Genomic DNA, 17,331 nt, shown 5'->3' on the forward strand with positions numbered 1-17,331 from the left:
ACTATGTAATTTATATTAAAATATGTTTTTATTAATACCATTAATGGAGTAATTCTTTTTTAACTAATTTAACTGTCTATTTATTTTTGTCTAGATTTATGTTTGGCGATATCCGAACCTTTACAGGTTGGAGAGAAATGAGTCTAAAATTACATTACAAAGCTCCAGGTTATGAGGTCCCTTAAAGGTCCCTTAAGTGACTCTTAACACATTCAGATTGTGGCATAATATTGATATTGATAACCTGTTAGATTTAGAATAATGATAAAATTGAAAAAAGTCAATTTACAGAATTAGGGGGGTTGCATCACCTCAAGGCACACATTTTGTCATACCTTTCATATTTTTACAAACATGTTAAGTTTAATTGCCTCATAACATATTAATCTTGAAACTGAAAATTTGAATACAAATTTCCATATAATAAAGATTTGGCATTGATTTATATGAAGAACACACAATATTTGCCTGCGAAATTGACCACCAAATCGTATAGTAACTTTTAATTCAGTAAAAAAATCATAACTTTAAAGCGGAATGTCCAATTTTGAAAAAGTAAACTGTTTTGTCTTAATCAGATCAAGTTCTTTAGGATTATGTTTTTTTTAACCTAGATAAATCATTTTTAAAATTGTGCCACTACCATCAGGTGTGACAGCCCAACTCAGCCACTAAACTCATCAAGTGATACTTTATGCCAAATTCTACTACCTCTTAATTAGTTTTTCAATGACTAATATATTATTTAATTGGATTGAAAGTTAGAAATACTTGTGTTATCAGAAAATAATTTATCTGGAAAGTGGCTGCAATGTAATTGAGTTACAAGATTGGACCACAAATCCACAGACATTTAAACCTAAGTACAAGCTGACAAATAAAATAGTCTTTAGATTCATCTCTTGTTTTTATTCGACACAAGGCACCAGACCAACACATCACACACAACCCCTGTCACTAAATGAACACACACATGGTCTACAATGTGCTCACCAGACCAACACACCTCACACCACCCCTGTCACTAAATGAACACACACATGGTCTACAATGTGGAGCTTCCAGTAACAACCCTAGTACACGCACACATCAAACCTGCCTCCCACAAATATACCACAACTACAGCCAAGGATGAGTTGATATATAAAGTTTTCTGTTTACAGATTCTGATACAAACATGAGATCAAGACATACCTAAACTAAATATAATGAGATACACTTTATCAAGCATGTTCCTATTCGTGTAAACATAAGGTTACAAAGTTTTTGTTGCAGTGTTTATAAAACTATCAGTAGTATCAGTGTGTTACAAGTCCATGACAACCCGTATCTATGTACATTGTTAAATAAATGTAGCGTTAGATCAAACCCAGATCAATGGGAAAAATAAAGGAATTTTCAGGGGAGGTAACATATAATATCAAAGTTTCCACTTCCTCAAGATATCAGCAGCTTTCTCTAGAGTGCTGTCCTCCTGTCACAAAATAAACAAACCATTACACAGTGAAAATTGTTTAGATACATCAAAAAGTTGGTCAGAGTATCAACACATAGTGAACCTAGTTTTTAAACTATGTATAAGAAATATAGTGCCAAAACATACATTAACAAAATTAATATCCTGGTGAAAGATACCTAGACAATACCTACCTAAATAAATATACGTTAACTATACATATCTTTTCAAAACATACATAAAACTTACCTTATAAAACATACCCTGATAAAACATGACTTTACGAACAATACAGTGACAAACCATACATTAATAAACTATACCTTTACAAAACCTACCTTTATAAAACAGAACCTAAATAATTTCTCAGATAGATGTTGATTTCCTGAATAAACTATACCTTTACAAAACATACCTTGATAAAACCTATACAAAACATACTTTTATAAACTATTCCTTTACCAAACCTACCTTTATAAAACCTATCTTTATAAAACAGAACGTTTACAAAACCTACCTTTATAAAACAGAACCTAACAAAGTTCTCAGCTAGATGTTGATTTCCTTTACTATAAAAAGCTGTGGGTGGGATAACTGTTAGTTTCTGAAAAACAAAAATAAACAACTTATTTTTTGATTTGATGAAACTATAGCACAATATGCGATGTTAGTTAACATTTATGCTAAATTATGTGTTGTCGGTGCTTTTCTCAGATGATATGATCCAGGTCATTAGGATGACAAAGCATCACACAGGATAGTAAAGGGTTAACATGTTTAATTAACATTACAACAGGGGTGCGTTTACCCACTGATACAGACCACTGCAACAACAATATTGGATGGTAAAGTGTGGGCAAGTGTTTTTTTAAATAATTTAGTTTTAAAGACTGTAAAGTGAAGTATAGAAAAAAGCAATGTATAGATTTTGTACTTTATTAATGGTCAACCACTTGACAAATTTGAAGTCTTTGGCTTCATCGCTTGCTGGAAAGTCAACCGGGTCTGGAAAAAAAAGTTAAAAAAAAAAAAGTAAGTTTAAAAAAAATTGCTTTCATCTTTTTAAAAAACTACCTAGTAAATAACTAAATTACAGTGCTAAATGGATTGTAAAATATAATTCTTTGTTGACTCAAGCAAAGTAGCTGTTTCGATTTTAAAAAATCCAATAAGATTCCTAATAAAAAAAATATAATTTGTAAGCGTCATATAGTTTGATTGTGAATCCAAACTAAGTTAAAATAAAATGGTAACAGCGATGAAAAAATATTAAAAAATTTTTAAGCACTGTAGCAACTGGCCAGAGAGAGCAGGAGACAAAAACATGACAGACCCATGTGAGAATAGTTGGCCAACATGAAGTAGCCTGCCTCTGGTACAACTGGCAACATGCCCACCTCCTCCAAAACTCTGGCCAGCCAGTCACGTTTGGGCTTGAGTTGCTTAGCCAGAGATGTCAGGTAACATTCAGGAGTTCCTGCCCTTGATATTTCTAGCTCCAGACCCCGAGCCACTGCCTCCTGTGGGTTGGACATACATACATGTACATATATACATACAAATATATAAGAGATACATTACATATACACATACAAATATATAAATGATACAGGTACATATACACATACAAATATATGAGAGATACAAGTACATATACACATACAAATATATGAGAGATACAAGTACATACACACATACAAATATATAAGAGATATAAGTACATATACACATACAAATATATAAATGATACAGGTACATACACACATACAAATATATGAGAGATACAAGTACATATACACATACAAATATATGAGAGATACAAGTACATACACACATACAAATATATAAATGATACAGGTACATTTACACATACAGATATATAAGAGATACAAACACTTATACAAATATATAACACATAAGAGTGACATATTCAAATGCAAGTATATTAGACATGCTTACACGGTTATGTAACAAATAGATTAATGTATAGCATACTGATTTAGAAATACTAAAAACATGCACAATGTAACAAAATGCATATATAAAAGTATGTAATATATGCAGACGTATGTATTGTAGCCTACCTGTATAGGTGTAGGGCAGGTGTACGTGGTGTTCTGATGCATGATCTGCGCACAGTGTACGAGGTTCCTAGGCCCTAGCACCCAGCCTACCTTCCAACCTGTGACACTGAAAGTTTTACCTGCGCTGCCAACTGTCAGGGTTCTCTCCCACATGCCAGGTAGTGTGGCTGGAACAGGTGTGTGGTTAGTGGTGTTACAAGATGGTGTCATAGTGGTGTTACAGGGTGGTGTGGTAATGGTGTTATAAGATGGTGTGGTAATGGTGTTACAGGATGGTGTGTGGTGTTACAGGATGGTGTGTGGTGTTACAAGGTGGTGTGGTGTTATTAGATGGTATGGTAAGTGATATTTTTACTAATCATGTTTGTTGATATGATAAATCACATTTAAATAAGTCACATTTTTACTTTCTCGTATATATGAAGTATAGAGAAATCTCGACATTTTACACCTCACTGATACGGAGAAACATAATTTTGCAATCTAGTCCGTATGTCTGTCTGTGTGTAAACACGATAACTTGAGTACCGTTACAGCTAGGTTGATGAAATTTCATATATAAGTATTTTAACAGGAAGTGGTACTTTTTCTACTTTGAATTTTTCAAAAGCCTATAAATTGAGTACTATTTCAGATAGATAAATGAAATTTCACATGTAAGTAACAGATCTAATTCTCTACCTTCTGTCAAATTTTGAGTAATTTCCGTTGATCGGAAGTACTAATTTACGCTATTTCCGATTTCTCAAAAAAAAAAACGCATGTAAATTTATAAAGTACTAATAATATTGCGCACTATTATGCACATTTTGTTTTGGCGTTCGATTGGTGCACAATTCTTTTTCTATGAGATTCTATTCTATTTAAAAAAATTTAAGTAACTAAAAATCATGTCTATATTCCAAGTTATATAAGAATATGAGAGAAAGTTTAGGGGAGATCACTCCTGGTTTATTTTAACCTATTTTCATATGTTAATTCATTTGATAAGTCACATTTAAACAAGTCATATTTTTTTTTACCAATTTTGATATGTTTGTTGTTGTCGTAAGTCATCCATTCATACACTTCATCAGCCAAACACACCACATCGTGTTGTTTGCACAGGTTGGCAATGACTGTTAGTTCATCTAGGGTTAGTACCTGTTGGATTAAACAGACAGGTAAGCAAATTTAGGATTAGACAGGTAAGCATCTGTGGGATTAGACAGGTGAACACATGTAGGATTAGAAAGACAGGGCAAAACCTGGTGGTAGTAGACAGACAGGCAAAACCTGGATGCACACCTACATGCACACAACAATTTGATACAGTTTATTCTAGTCCATTTTTAGTGTTTGTTTCTTATGACAAGAATTCCTAGATGTAAAAATGTAGTTCGTGAGGTGCAACCGGTGCCCCAGTTCAACTATTTTGAAAACAACTTAAAGGACTTCTAAGATGCAGGTATCTGTGATCTGGTGACCCTAAATGACAGGACAAAGGTGGCTTTACCTTCCCCAGTGGGTTGTTGGGGGTGTTGACAAGAATCAACTTGGTCTTAGGGCTAATGACAGGACAAAGGTGGCTTTACCTTCCCCAGTGGGTTGTTGGGGGTGTTGACAAGAATCAACTTGGTCTTAGGGCTAATGACAGGACAAAGGTGGCTTTACCTTCCCCAGTGGGTTGTTGGGAGTGTTGATAAGAATCAACTTGGTCTTACGGCTAATGACAGGACAAAGGTGGCTTTACCTTCCCCAGTGGGTTGTTGGGAGTGTTGACAAGAATCAACTTGGTCTTACGGCTAATGACAGGACAAAGGTGGCTTTACCTTCCCCAGTGGGTTGTTGGGGGTGTTGACAAGAATCAACTTGGTCTTAGGGCTAATGACAGGACAAAGGTGGCTTTACCTTCCCCAGTGGGTTGTTGACAAGAATCAACTTTGTCTTAGGGCTAATGACAGGACAAAGGTGGCTTTACCTTCCCCAGTGGGTTGTTGGGAGTTGTGACAAGAATCAACTTGGTCTTAGGGCTAATGACAGGACAAAGGTGGCTTTACCTTCCCCAGTGGGTTGTTGGGGGTGTTGACAAGAATCAACTTGGTCTTAGGGCTAAACTTGCTGGCCAGCTCAGCTTCATCCAGCTTCCAATCAGCACTGGAGCACACCTTGCCCTCTTTGGTCTGGAACAGAGACAATGAACATCAGGTAGGATGACAGTCACAGTAGGGTGGTGATTGGTGAGTGACCCCACTGTCCTATAGTGAGTGACCCCACTGTCCTATGGTGATTGGTGAGTACGTTACTACCCTGTCCTGGGGTCAGTACCCTAACTGTCCTGTCTTATGGTCAGTACCTTATCTGTCATGTTGTTGGTACCCTAACTATCTTATGGTCAGTACCCTAACTGAACTGTGGTGGCCCCACTGTCATATAGTAAGTGACCCCACTGTCCTATAGTGAGTGACCCCCACTGTCCTATAGTGAGTGACCCCACTGTCTTATAGTGAGTGACCCAACTGTCCTATAGTGAGTGACCCCACTGTCCTGTGGTGAGTGACCCCACTGTCCTGTAGTGAGTGACCCCACTGTCATATAGTGAGTGACCCCACTGTCCTGTGGTGAGTGACCCCACTGTCATATAGTAAGTGACCCCACTGTCTTATAGTGAGTGACCCCACTGTCCTATAGTGAGTGACCCCACTGTCATATAGTAAGTGACCCCACTGTCATATAGTAAGTGACCCCACTGTCATATAGTTAGTGACCCCACTGTCCTATAGTGAGTGACCCCACTGTCCTATAGTGAGTGACCCCACTGTCCTATAGTGACTGACCCCACTGTCCTGTGGTGAGTGACCCCACTGTCCTGTAGTGACCCCGATGTCCTGTGGTGAGTGACCCCACTGTCCTATAGTGAGTGACCCCACTGTCCTATAGTGAGTGACCCCACTGTCCTATAGTGAGTGACCCCACTGTCCTGTGGTGAGTGACCCCACTGTTCTGTGGTGAGTGACCCCACTGTCCTGTAGTGACCCCGATGTCCTGTAGTGAGTGACCCCACTGTCCTGTGGTGAGTGACCCCACTGTCCTATAGGGAGTGACCCCACTGTCCTATAGTGAGTGACCCCACTGTCCTGTAGTGAGTGACCCCACTGTCCTATAGTTAGTGACCCCACTGTCCTATAGTGAGTGACCCCACTGTCCTGTGGTGAGTGACCCCACTGTTCTGTGGTGAGTGACCCCACTGTCCTGTAGTGAGTGACCCCACTGTCCTATAGTGAGTGACCCCACTGTCCTATAGTGAGTGACCCCACTGTCCTATAGTGAGTGACCCCACTGTCCTATAGTGACTGACCCCACTGTCCTATAGTGAGTGACCCCACTGTCCTATAGTGAGTGACCCCCACTGTCCTGTAATGAGTGACCCAACTGTCCTATAGTTAGTGACCCCACTGTCCTATAGTGAGTGACCCCACTGTCCTGTGGTGAGTGACCCCACTGTCCTGTGGTGAGTGAACCCACTGTCCTATAGTGAGTGACCCCACTGTCCTACAGAGAGTGACCCCACTGTCCTGTGGTGAGTGACCCCACTGTCCTATAGTGAGTGACCCCACTGTCCTGTAGTGACCCCACTGTCCTGTGGTGACTGACCCCACTGTCCTATAGTGAGTGACCCCACTGTCCTGTGGTGACTGGCCCCACTGTCCTATAGTGAGTGACCCCACTGTCCTGTGGAGTGACCCCACTGTCCTATAGTGAGTGACCCCACTGTCCTATGGTGAATGACCCCACTGTCCTGTGGAGTGACCCCACTGTCCTATAGTGAGTGACCCCACTGTCATATAGGGAGTGACCCCACTGTCCTATAGTGAGTGACCCCACTGTCCTGTAGTGAGTGACCCCACTGTCCTATAGTTAGTGACCCAACTGTCCTGTGGAGTGACCCCACTGTCCTATAGTGAGTGACCCCACTGTCCTGTGGTGAGTGACCCCACTGTCCTGTGGTGAGTGACCCCACTGTCCTATAATGAGAGACCCCACTGTCCTACAGAGAGTGACCCCACTGTCCTGTGGTGAGTGACCCCACTGTCCTATAGGGAGTGACCCCACTGTCCTATAGTGAGTGACCCCACTGTCCTGTAGTGAGTGACCCCACTGTCCTATAGTTAGTGACCCCACTGTCCTATAGTGAGTGACCCCACTGTCCTGTGGTGAGTGACCCCACTGTTCTGTGGTGAGTGACCCCACTGTCCTGTAGTGAGTGACCCCACTGTCCTATAGTGAGTGACCCCACTGTCCTATAGTGAGTGACCCCACTGTCCTATAGTGAGTGACCCCACTGTCCTGTAGTGAGTGACCCCACTGTCCTATAGTGAGTGACCCCACTGTCCTATAGTGAGTGACCCCACTGTCCTGTGGTGAGTGACCCCACTGTTCTGTGGTGAGTGACCCCACTGTCCTGTAGTGAGTGACCCCACTGTCCTATAGTGAGTGACCCCACTGTCCTATAGTGAGTGACCCCACTGTCCTATAGTGAGTGACCCCACTGTCCTATAGTGAGTGACCCCACTGTCCTATAGTGAGTGACCCCACTGTCATATAGTTAGTGACCCTACAGTCCTATAGTGAGTGACCCCACTGTCTTATAGTGAGTGACCCCACTGTCCTATAGTGAGTGACCCCACTGTCATATAGTAAGTGACCCTACAGTCCTATAGTGAGTGACCCCACTGTCCTATAGTGAGTGACCCCACTGTCCTATAGTGAGTGACCCCACTGTCTTATAGTGAGTGACCCCACTGTCCTATAGTGAGTGACCCCACTGTCATATAGTTAGTGACCCTACAGTCCTATAGTGAGTGACCCCACTGTCCTATAGTGAGTGACCCCACTGTCCTATAGTGAGTGACCCCACTGTCTTATAGTGAGTGACCCCACTGTCCTATAGTGAGTGACCCCACTGTCATATAGTTAGTGACCCTACAGTCCTATAGTGAGTGACCCCACTGTCTTATAGTGAGTGACCCCACTGTCCTATAGTGAGTGACCCCACTGTCATATAGTAAGTGACCCTACAGTCCTATAGTGAGTGACCCCACTGTCCTATAGTGAGTGACCCCACTGTCATATAGTAAGTGACCCTACAGTCCTATAGTGAGTGACCCCACTGTCCTATAGTGAGTGACCCCACTGTCATATAGTAAGTGACCCCACTGTCCTGTGATGAGTGACCCCACTGTTGTAGTGAGTGACCCCACTGTCCTATAGTGAGTTACCCCACTGTCCAACGCCTGATGATGTACTTACTGGCCTGAATGGTATAAAGACAGGTGTCCCCCCAGCGGCAAGCACCATGGGCTGGTAGCAGTCAAAAAATGGTTCAATGATGATGACCTTAGGGGATCAAAGTATCAAATATAAATGGTTCAATTATGGTGACCATAGGGGATGAAATGATCAAACATAAATGGTTCAAAGATGATGATCTTATGGGATGACAGTATCACACATTATTTATACATTTTAATTTCTATTAGTATTCAATCAATAGGAAAATATTTGACTAAATAAATTATTCAAGAAAAAGGTAAAATGAATATTTAAATTTATGTTTAAAAACTCCATAGCTTTTAAGTAGACTTGAAGTATAACATATCGAATTAACTCGAATGAGTATGAAGCATAAATTTTAAAAATTAGCATTATTGCAAATGCATACTTGAAAATTTTAACAATGAAAAGAAACAAGAAATATACTATAAAATCAACGTCAAGTTAAAATGAACAAACCTCATCGCCAGGATTAACCAGACCTTGGATGATACTGAACAGAGAGCCATAGGCCCCCACTGTGATGAGAACCTCTGTCATCGGATCAACTTTTCTGCCAAGGTGTGGCTCATACAGTTTGGCTAGTGCGTTCACTAATCTAACGTGACCCTAGAATAAATAAAGAAATGAAATTATTCAAGATGCAACTCATAGAGTTTAGATAGTGCATTCACTAATCTAGCGTGACCCTAGAATTAATAAAGAAATGAAATTATTCAAGATGTAACTCATAGAGTTTAGATAGTGCATTCACTAATCTAGCGTGACCCTAGAATAAATAAATAAATGAAATTATTCAAGATGCAACTCATTGAGTTTAGATAGTGCATTCACTAATCTAGCGTGACCCTAGAATAAATAAAGAAATGAAATTATTCAAGAAGTGCCTCATATAGTTTAGCATTCACCAGTCAATAAATTAAATAATTCAAGAAGTGGCTCATATAGTTTAGCTAGTGCATTCACCAGTCAATAAATGAAATTATTCAAGATGTGGCTCATATAGTTTAGCTAGTGTATTCACCAGTCAATAAATTAAATTATTCAAGAAGTGGCTCATATAGTTTAGCTAGTGTATTCACCAGTCAATAAATGAAATTATTAAATGTTGCACTTAAAAGCAGATGTTGCTTACATTATGCCACCACATGTTGGACCCACACTGCTTTTGAACATTGCAGTGTTTTGTTTCTGGTTTAATAAAGCTATGTATATCTCACATCATACTCTTTTATAAACCAAGTTTGATTTAACATAAGTAGCCTAGTTTCTATGAAACGTTTAGTACACAGGGGAATTTAAAAAAAAAACAACTAAACATTAAAAAAAAAAAAAAAACCAGGTGTTTTTATGTAAAATAAATTTACTTTCATTTACAAAAATGATATACTGATGTAAAAAAAACAAAAAACTTAAAAAACTCCTGGTATACGGATGTAACAACTTACAAAACTCCTGGTATACTGATGTAACAACTTACAAAACTCCTGGTATACTGGTGTAACAACTTACAAAACTCCTGGTATACTGATGTAACAACTTACAAAACTCCTGGTATACTGATGTAACAACTTACAAAACTCCTGGTATATTGATGTAACAACTTACAAAACTCCTGGTATACTGGTGTAACAACTTACAAAACTCCTGGTATACTGGTGTAACAACTTACAAAACTCCTGGTATACTGGTGTAACAACTTACAAAACTCCTGGTATACTGATGTAACAACTTACAAAACTCCCGATATACTGATGTAACAACTTACAAAACTCCTGGTATACTGATGTATCAAAGGATTGTCACTGCTGACTGTGTCTTTCAGGCACTGTACAACACTCTCTGGTGCCATAAAGTCTGGAAAACCTTGCCCTAGATTGATGGATTTTTGCTCCATTGCAAGCTTTGATATGTCCACCCTGAAAACATTAACAAGCGCATTTTATGTAAAGCACATCTACATTTTATGTAAAGCACATCTACATTTTACGTAAAGCACATCTACATTACATATATAGCACATCTAAATATACAATTCTCGCTGGTAATTACAACATACATCAAACCCTACATACATTTCCAAAATACATAGGACATCTATAATATCTATATAACATATCTTGTTGTTAAAATCTACAAACATTTATAATATCTATATAACACATCTTGCTTTTAAAATCTACAAACATCTATAATATCTATATAACATATCTTGTTGTTAAACACTAACTTCGGGATGGAGTGGTCTAGCGGTAGAGAGCTGGACTGCTAACCTGTAAGTCTTGAGTTCGAATCCGGGTTCAAGTCAGTGGACCGTCCCTGAGTCCACCCAACTCACGTTAGGGAAAGTAAAGGTGGCTGGGCATAGTGCTAACCACAGTATCTCTTCATATGCCGAGGTCACAGAAACAAGTGAACTATACTTCACTTGCCCCATAGACCGTCAGGTTTAAAAGGGAAACTTTTAAACACTAACTACAGTACATGTTACACACATTTTTGACTTTATAATTATTTTCAGGCTTATTATTTGCACTTTTTGACTATGATAAAGTAGTGACTTATCGGAACAAAACAAATCCTACATGTGAGCATGTTAAAGTTTATGATCTAGTCTTGTGTCATAGAGGTAGAGATATGGTGGACAATATGTAATGAACAAGTGCCTACTTTATGTGAACAAAGCATAACAATTTGAGAACTATATTTATACCTCTATTTACCTCTAGGATAAGTTATTACGAAACATAATTAACAAAAATTCAACCCATACTTTGGCTACAGTGTAATAAAAGCAAAACTTACCAGACATTTTTTTCGGTGCCCTGTAGACGTTTTGCTATCTGAAATTTTTTCGATGACATTTTCTAAAAAAAAAAATTTGAAGAAAATTAAATAAATAAAATATCACAACAACCAACTGTTACACTAAATTAACAACAAAATGTGACAATAATAAAAAAAAATATTTGTGCTACAATACAAAAACTACTAGTGTCACTCATCACAAAATAAGTGGAAAAAAAATGATCTGGTAGACTAGTAATTGTTAGTATTTGATGTAAAACAATAGGTTAACATATAGCTATATCTGATGTGGGTCAGAGTTATATTAAGTATCTTATTACACAAATCTCACAGAGAATCAGTTACCACTATATTATTTATAAAAATTTATAATGAAAATATATGAAACAAAACTTCTAGTAAATTGGTTTGAGCTAAATAGGGAGCTAATTTCTAATGTTCCTCCACAATACATATTATATCTACCATAGCTAAGGCTGCTACAACAACTAAACAATTTAAGCTACAGTAAATCAATAGTCCATCCAATCAAATTAGAATAACAATTAATTATATTCTAAAGCACAGGCTTACCTATGTAAATAATCAAAAGGGGAAATTAATTTTATCATATTATGTTACTGTAGTTAAAAAAAAATCATCTTCTAAATGAAAAAAGACTATACTGTAGTTAAAAAAATGGTCTCAATGAAAAAAAAAACCTCTACTGTACTGATAGTTTGACTTAAACATGTAGCCTACACATGTATGATGCTAGATGCAAATTTCTTATGTGTAACAGCTGCACAAACCAACACTACCTATGTACCACACATATGGAAAAAGTGTAACACATTGGGCAAGTACAGCACACACAAGATTAAATGACAGTGCTGATTTTAAACACATTACTAACCATGACCTAGCTACTAATTAAATAATTAATTAACTGCTCTAATTATTGTTAACATTTAATTGAGTGCTAACAACCTTATACATTTTGTATGATGTAATCTGGATCTTACTGAACCAAATAGCATTGCTAAAGTTAACACAACACCACTCCAAGTATTATTCCAGATTGTATTAATTAAAACTATATCCACAATTTGTTAATCAATTTTAGAAAAACATCCTATGGCAATCATGTTCTGGGGTAATGGAATTTAGTAAACATAAATAAAAATTGATTACTTTGTGACAGCTAAACTCACGGTAGTTGTGACAGCTAAACTTACTGTAGTTGTGATAGTTAAACTTACCGTGTGGTTGTGACTGCTAAACTTACCATGTGGTTGTGACATCTAAACTTACTGTGGTTGTGACAGCTAAACTTACTGTGGTTGTGACAGCTAAACTTACTGTGGTTGTGACATCTAAACTTACTGTGGTTGTGACATCTAAACTTACTGTGGATGTGACAGCTAAACTTACTGTGGTTGTGACATCTAAACTTACTGTGGTTGTGACAGCTAAACTTACCGTGGTTGTGACATCTAAACTTACTGTGGTTGTGACAGCTAAACTTACCGTGGTTGTGGCAGCTAAACTTACTGTGGTTGTGACAGCTAAACTTACTGTGGTTGTGACAGCTAAACTCACTGTAGTTGTGACAGCTAAACTTACTGTGGATGTGACATCTAAACTTACCGTGTGGTTTAGCCTCTCAGCTGTAATCAGACAGCCAGAGTGCAGCTGTGGGGGTAGCAGATTTAAATAAATCCCCCCTTTTCTTTCAGCACAACACCTAATCAGACTTGCGCATCGTCTGTAAATTCTGTGCATCTGAATGCTAAGTAGGACTGGAAAAATTAGAACAAGAAAATTCAAATTAGAACAGGAAAATTCTGCTTAAAAATGTTATTTTTAAGATATGTAAATTATTATTTATTATTATTATAACTATTAGTTATTAAATAAATCATGCATCATGTTCATTTTAATAAGAAACTTGTAGTTTGAGGAGGGGTGATAGTTGAAGAATGTTTTACTTTATTTTAGGGTGAGGGCAGTTGTGTAGCGAGGGGGGAGGGTGCGGACCACACCGGGTGACACCATTTAGGGGGGTGACACCCAGGCAAAAAATAGCAAAATATATACAGAAAAACTATAATTTCACTTAATTAAATGATTAATTAGAGTGAATTAACTAAATAGTCTTTACAGAACAAATTGGACAAATCTCGACACGGGGGTGACACCATGACGTAATCCAGCTATTGATAAAGAACGCAGGCAACACCCAGCTGAATTTATAACCGAATATAGATACAAATCGTTAGCAACACCCAGCTGAATTTATAACCGAATATAGATACAAATCGTTAGCAACACCCAGCTGAATTTATAACCGAATATAGATACAAATCGTTAGCAACACCCAGCTGAATTTATAACCGAATATAGATACAAATCATTAGTATTATCTGAGCACAGTTTAAAGCAATCACCGTGGGGGTGATGACGAAAAGGGGGGGGGGGGGGGTTACATCAACTCTACATTGCAATATATATGCCTGAGGAAAATGGTTTGGTTGTGAATCGTAATAAGCTATATGTTAATCCATGTATGGGGTGGGGGGTGGGTAAATAACTAAATAAATCCAGTAGAAAACAAATATTTGAATACATATACACATGCGTATACACATACTTACAAGTGTATATAGAGTATATATATATATATATACACCATCAGATGCCGCACTGGGTGGCACCCGACCTCGCTAGACCACTGGGTGAGGGTCTAGATTTTATAAATGAAATTATGATAGTGGCATTCATGGAAATTGTATAAGGAAAATTAAACCGAAACCTATACTATTTTGACAAATTTCAGTTGTAATAGTAGGTTTTAATCTAATATATAATGCTCACTTCTGTATGTGGCGGACCGCAGTTAGACCCGTAGTACAAACTATTATTAGTATTATAGTAAAAAACTCAACTTGATCACCATAGTGTAATATACCTAAAGTGTTTATTAGGCCCTATCTAAAAAAGTTAATATTGAAGGTTTTGTTAAACAAGTTGCAATTAACGTCATGTAGAATGAACAAAATGGTGATAAATGAAACAAAAAAATTAATTCCATTAGACCCATCGCCCATCGGGTGGGGGGGGGGGAATACTTTTTATTAATTTGTTTTGATGTTGGAAAAAACATAATGATATAATTAGCATGGATTGATAGTTGATAATTGCAATGTGGTAGATAATACAGAGGTATTTTAAATACTAGCTTTTATTTATTTTATACACAGAATGTACTGTTTACTAGATCTAGGCCTAATTATAATGTTTAACTTTAAGTTTTAAGTTAAAGGTTTGAATTGGTAATGGTAGGCACTTTTTTCCTGGTCAACTTTTTATTTGAGGATACTTTTATCTTTTATTAATTTACATGAAATAGCCAGAGGCTATTTAAAATATTTAATTGAACATAGGCCTATAGTTTTTTTTTTCTGTCTTTTTATTTAGTGTATTATAGTTTTATAGGCCTAAATCTAAATAATAATAAGCAGTGGCGTAGCCAGGATCATCTCAAGGGGAGGGGGGGGTTTCCAATTTCTACCCGGGGACAAACTTTCGATTTGCACCCCCCCCCCCCTCAAACTTTCGATTTGCACCCCCCCTCATACTTTTTATATATACCGAGGGGTCTATGGGGGGGGTTATGACCCCCCTAACCCCCCCCCTGCCTACGCCACTGATAATAAGTAGCAGATATGAACCTAACTCAATAATAAATATAAATAGCCTAATTTATTAAATAATACCCCTACTTAGGCCTATTGGGGCCTATAGTTTATATTTTATATTTAGATCTCAGCATCTAGATTCTAGATCTATATAATATATATATTAGTATTTCTCGCTAACTTGGAGGCGTGGTCGGTTGCTAACAACAATATGGCGCCCGGACCGGACGTTTGATTTCCGGCGATTTTACGGCCAAATTCCAGAGACCTTCAACTAATTACATTTAAAAATGTTTACCACGCGCAAAATGGCGGGATTTCCGTGTCATAACAACAAACCATAAGTGGCAGGGTTAGATATGCCAGAAAAGCATTTTAAAATTTGGTTTGGAGAACGGAGGCTAAATTCAAAAGTCGGTCTCATTCAAATTAATAGAACTTCTAAAATATCAGCCCGGAGGTCACAAAAATGAATTGGAGGTTGTAGAATTATTAGTTTTATCATTATATGAAGAAATAAATCAAATATTGCATGCACTTTTTAAAATAAGACACGACTTTTGAATGACAACCAAATTTATTTATTTTTTTAAACCACTTGACCGCTATTTGATGATCACTAGTGGGGAACTCTGGGTACATGGCCACTTAAAAAGTCTAACCTATTTGTGGTTTTCTTTACGTTCAAGCTTAAGTAGAGTTGTCATGGAGAGGTGTGTTGGCCATGGCAGTGAGTGTCAATAAATATTAAATTAAGTAATTTAGTTTAAAATGAACTAAAAACTTCAAAATTAGTGCCTAATGGATTAAATATGGATGTCTATTATTCAGTAGTCATGTTTAATTTGAAATTTGAGTAAATTCTAGATTTAGTAAGAAAAACTAATATATATAGTATAGCCACATAGGCCTACTATATAGTATATTTAAAGTATATAGATCTACTTATAACTTAACTTAACTATATAGATCTAGAATAGTTTAACATGATAAAAAATAAAAAAGTTTGTGTGTTAATTATAATTAATAATAAGATCTAATAGCCTAATAAGTTTAGTACCTAAGTATTATTAAGTAAGCGTTATGTTACCGTTAGTTAAAGTTGTGTTTAGTACTGTGTTAGACTGTTAGACGGTAGTTTAGAGTTTAGGGCCTACTTAAAAATTCTGGCTTACAGTACCCACTGAAAATAATCCAACTTTGTAAGCCTAAGCCCTAGATCTTGTAAACCTCAACACAACTGGACAAAATCTATCTAGATCTAGATTCTAAATCTACATCTAGAAATCTAGACTAGAGCTATGACGACCTCCAGTATTTTCTCCACTGTTACAATAAACGCACAGGATGTGAGCCACTTTTCCTTTCTTATCGAATTTACGGAAATTACCGTTTTCTTTTTTTAAAAATTGTGTAGATTCTATCTAGATCTAGATCTAGATCTAGACTCTAGATCTAGATTTAGATCAATATCTAGAATCTAGACTCTAGGTCTATAAAAAAATTCGCAAATTCATTGGCAATAACATTTTTAAAAGTAGGCCTAACTTTCATAATTTCTTTTTAAAAAACTTTAGATCAACATTGTTACAACATCTGAAAATAATCCCTTTAAAATAGTTTTAAAAAGTCACACTTTTGGAGTCAACCACCCTTATAAGGGATGTAACCAAGAAAGAATAATTTCGCTTAATAATTTATTGAGTAGATTCCCTTCTTAAGAAATTCTTTTGTCACACATTAACATTTTCATATATTTGTAATAGATCTAGATTCATGAATCTAATCAATATATTAGCAAAACAATAAAAAATTCAGTTTAAAATATTAAAAATGTAACAGTGTATAGACACCAGTTCTTACCCCCCCCCCCCCCTTTTCCACCCCGTCTCCATCGTCACTTTGTCACCCCCCTCCCCCAAAGCACTACCTACACTAAGTGCATATCTTTCTTCAAACTAATTTATCTTATGAATTTTCGAATTGTGGG

General features: G+C 37.2%; 1 protein-coding gene across 7 annotated transcripts; it reads right to left on the bottom strand.

Annotated features, from left to right (window-relative positions):
* Positions 1-910: 910 nt before the first annotated feature.
* LOC131955966 (kynurenine aminotransferase) lies at positions 911-16,998 on the bottom strand. Of its 7 annotated transcripts, none has more exons than XM_059320302.1 (13): positions 16,978-16,998; positions 13,291-13,442; positions 11,659-11,720; positions 10,622-10,772; positions 9,313-9,462; positions 8,830-8,916; positions 5,580-5,702; positions 4,563-4,683; positions 3,541-3,707; positions 2,790-2,976; positions 2,391-2,461; positions 1,974-2,060; positions 911-1,474 (listed from the first exon to the last, which is right to left on the bottom strand). In XM_059320302.1, the coding sequence occupies exons 2-13, from the start codon at positions 13,423-13,425 to the stop codon at positions 1,421-1,423; spliced, it is 1,395 nt and encodes a 464-aa protein (XP_059176285.1). In that variant the 5' UTR covers positions 13,426-13,442; positions 16,978-16,998; the 3' UTR covers positions 911-1,420. The 7 variants fall into 7 exon arrangements, with proteins under 7 accessions (XP_059176285.1, XP_059176284.1, XP_059176282.1 ...); XM_059320301.1 differs by lacking the exon at positions 16,978-16,998 and adding an exon at positions 16,651-16,723; XM_059320299.1 differs by lacking the exon at positions 16,978-16,998 and adding an exon at positions 16,526-16,721.
* Positions 16,999-17,331: the final 333 nt, after the last annotated feature.

This window comes from Physella acuta, unplaced genomic scaffold (genome assembly GCF_028476545.2).
Source record: "Physella acuta isolate Inbredline_101_S28 unplaced genomic scaffold, ASM2847654v3 ptg001119l, whole genome shotgun sequence".
Classification (NCBI taxonomy): domain Eukaryota; kingdom Metazoa; phylum Mollusca; class Gastropoda; family Physidae; genus Physella; species Physella acuta.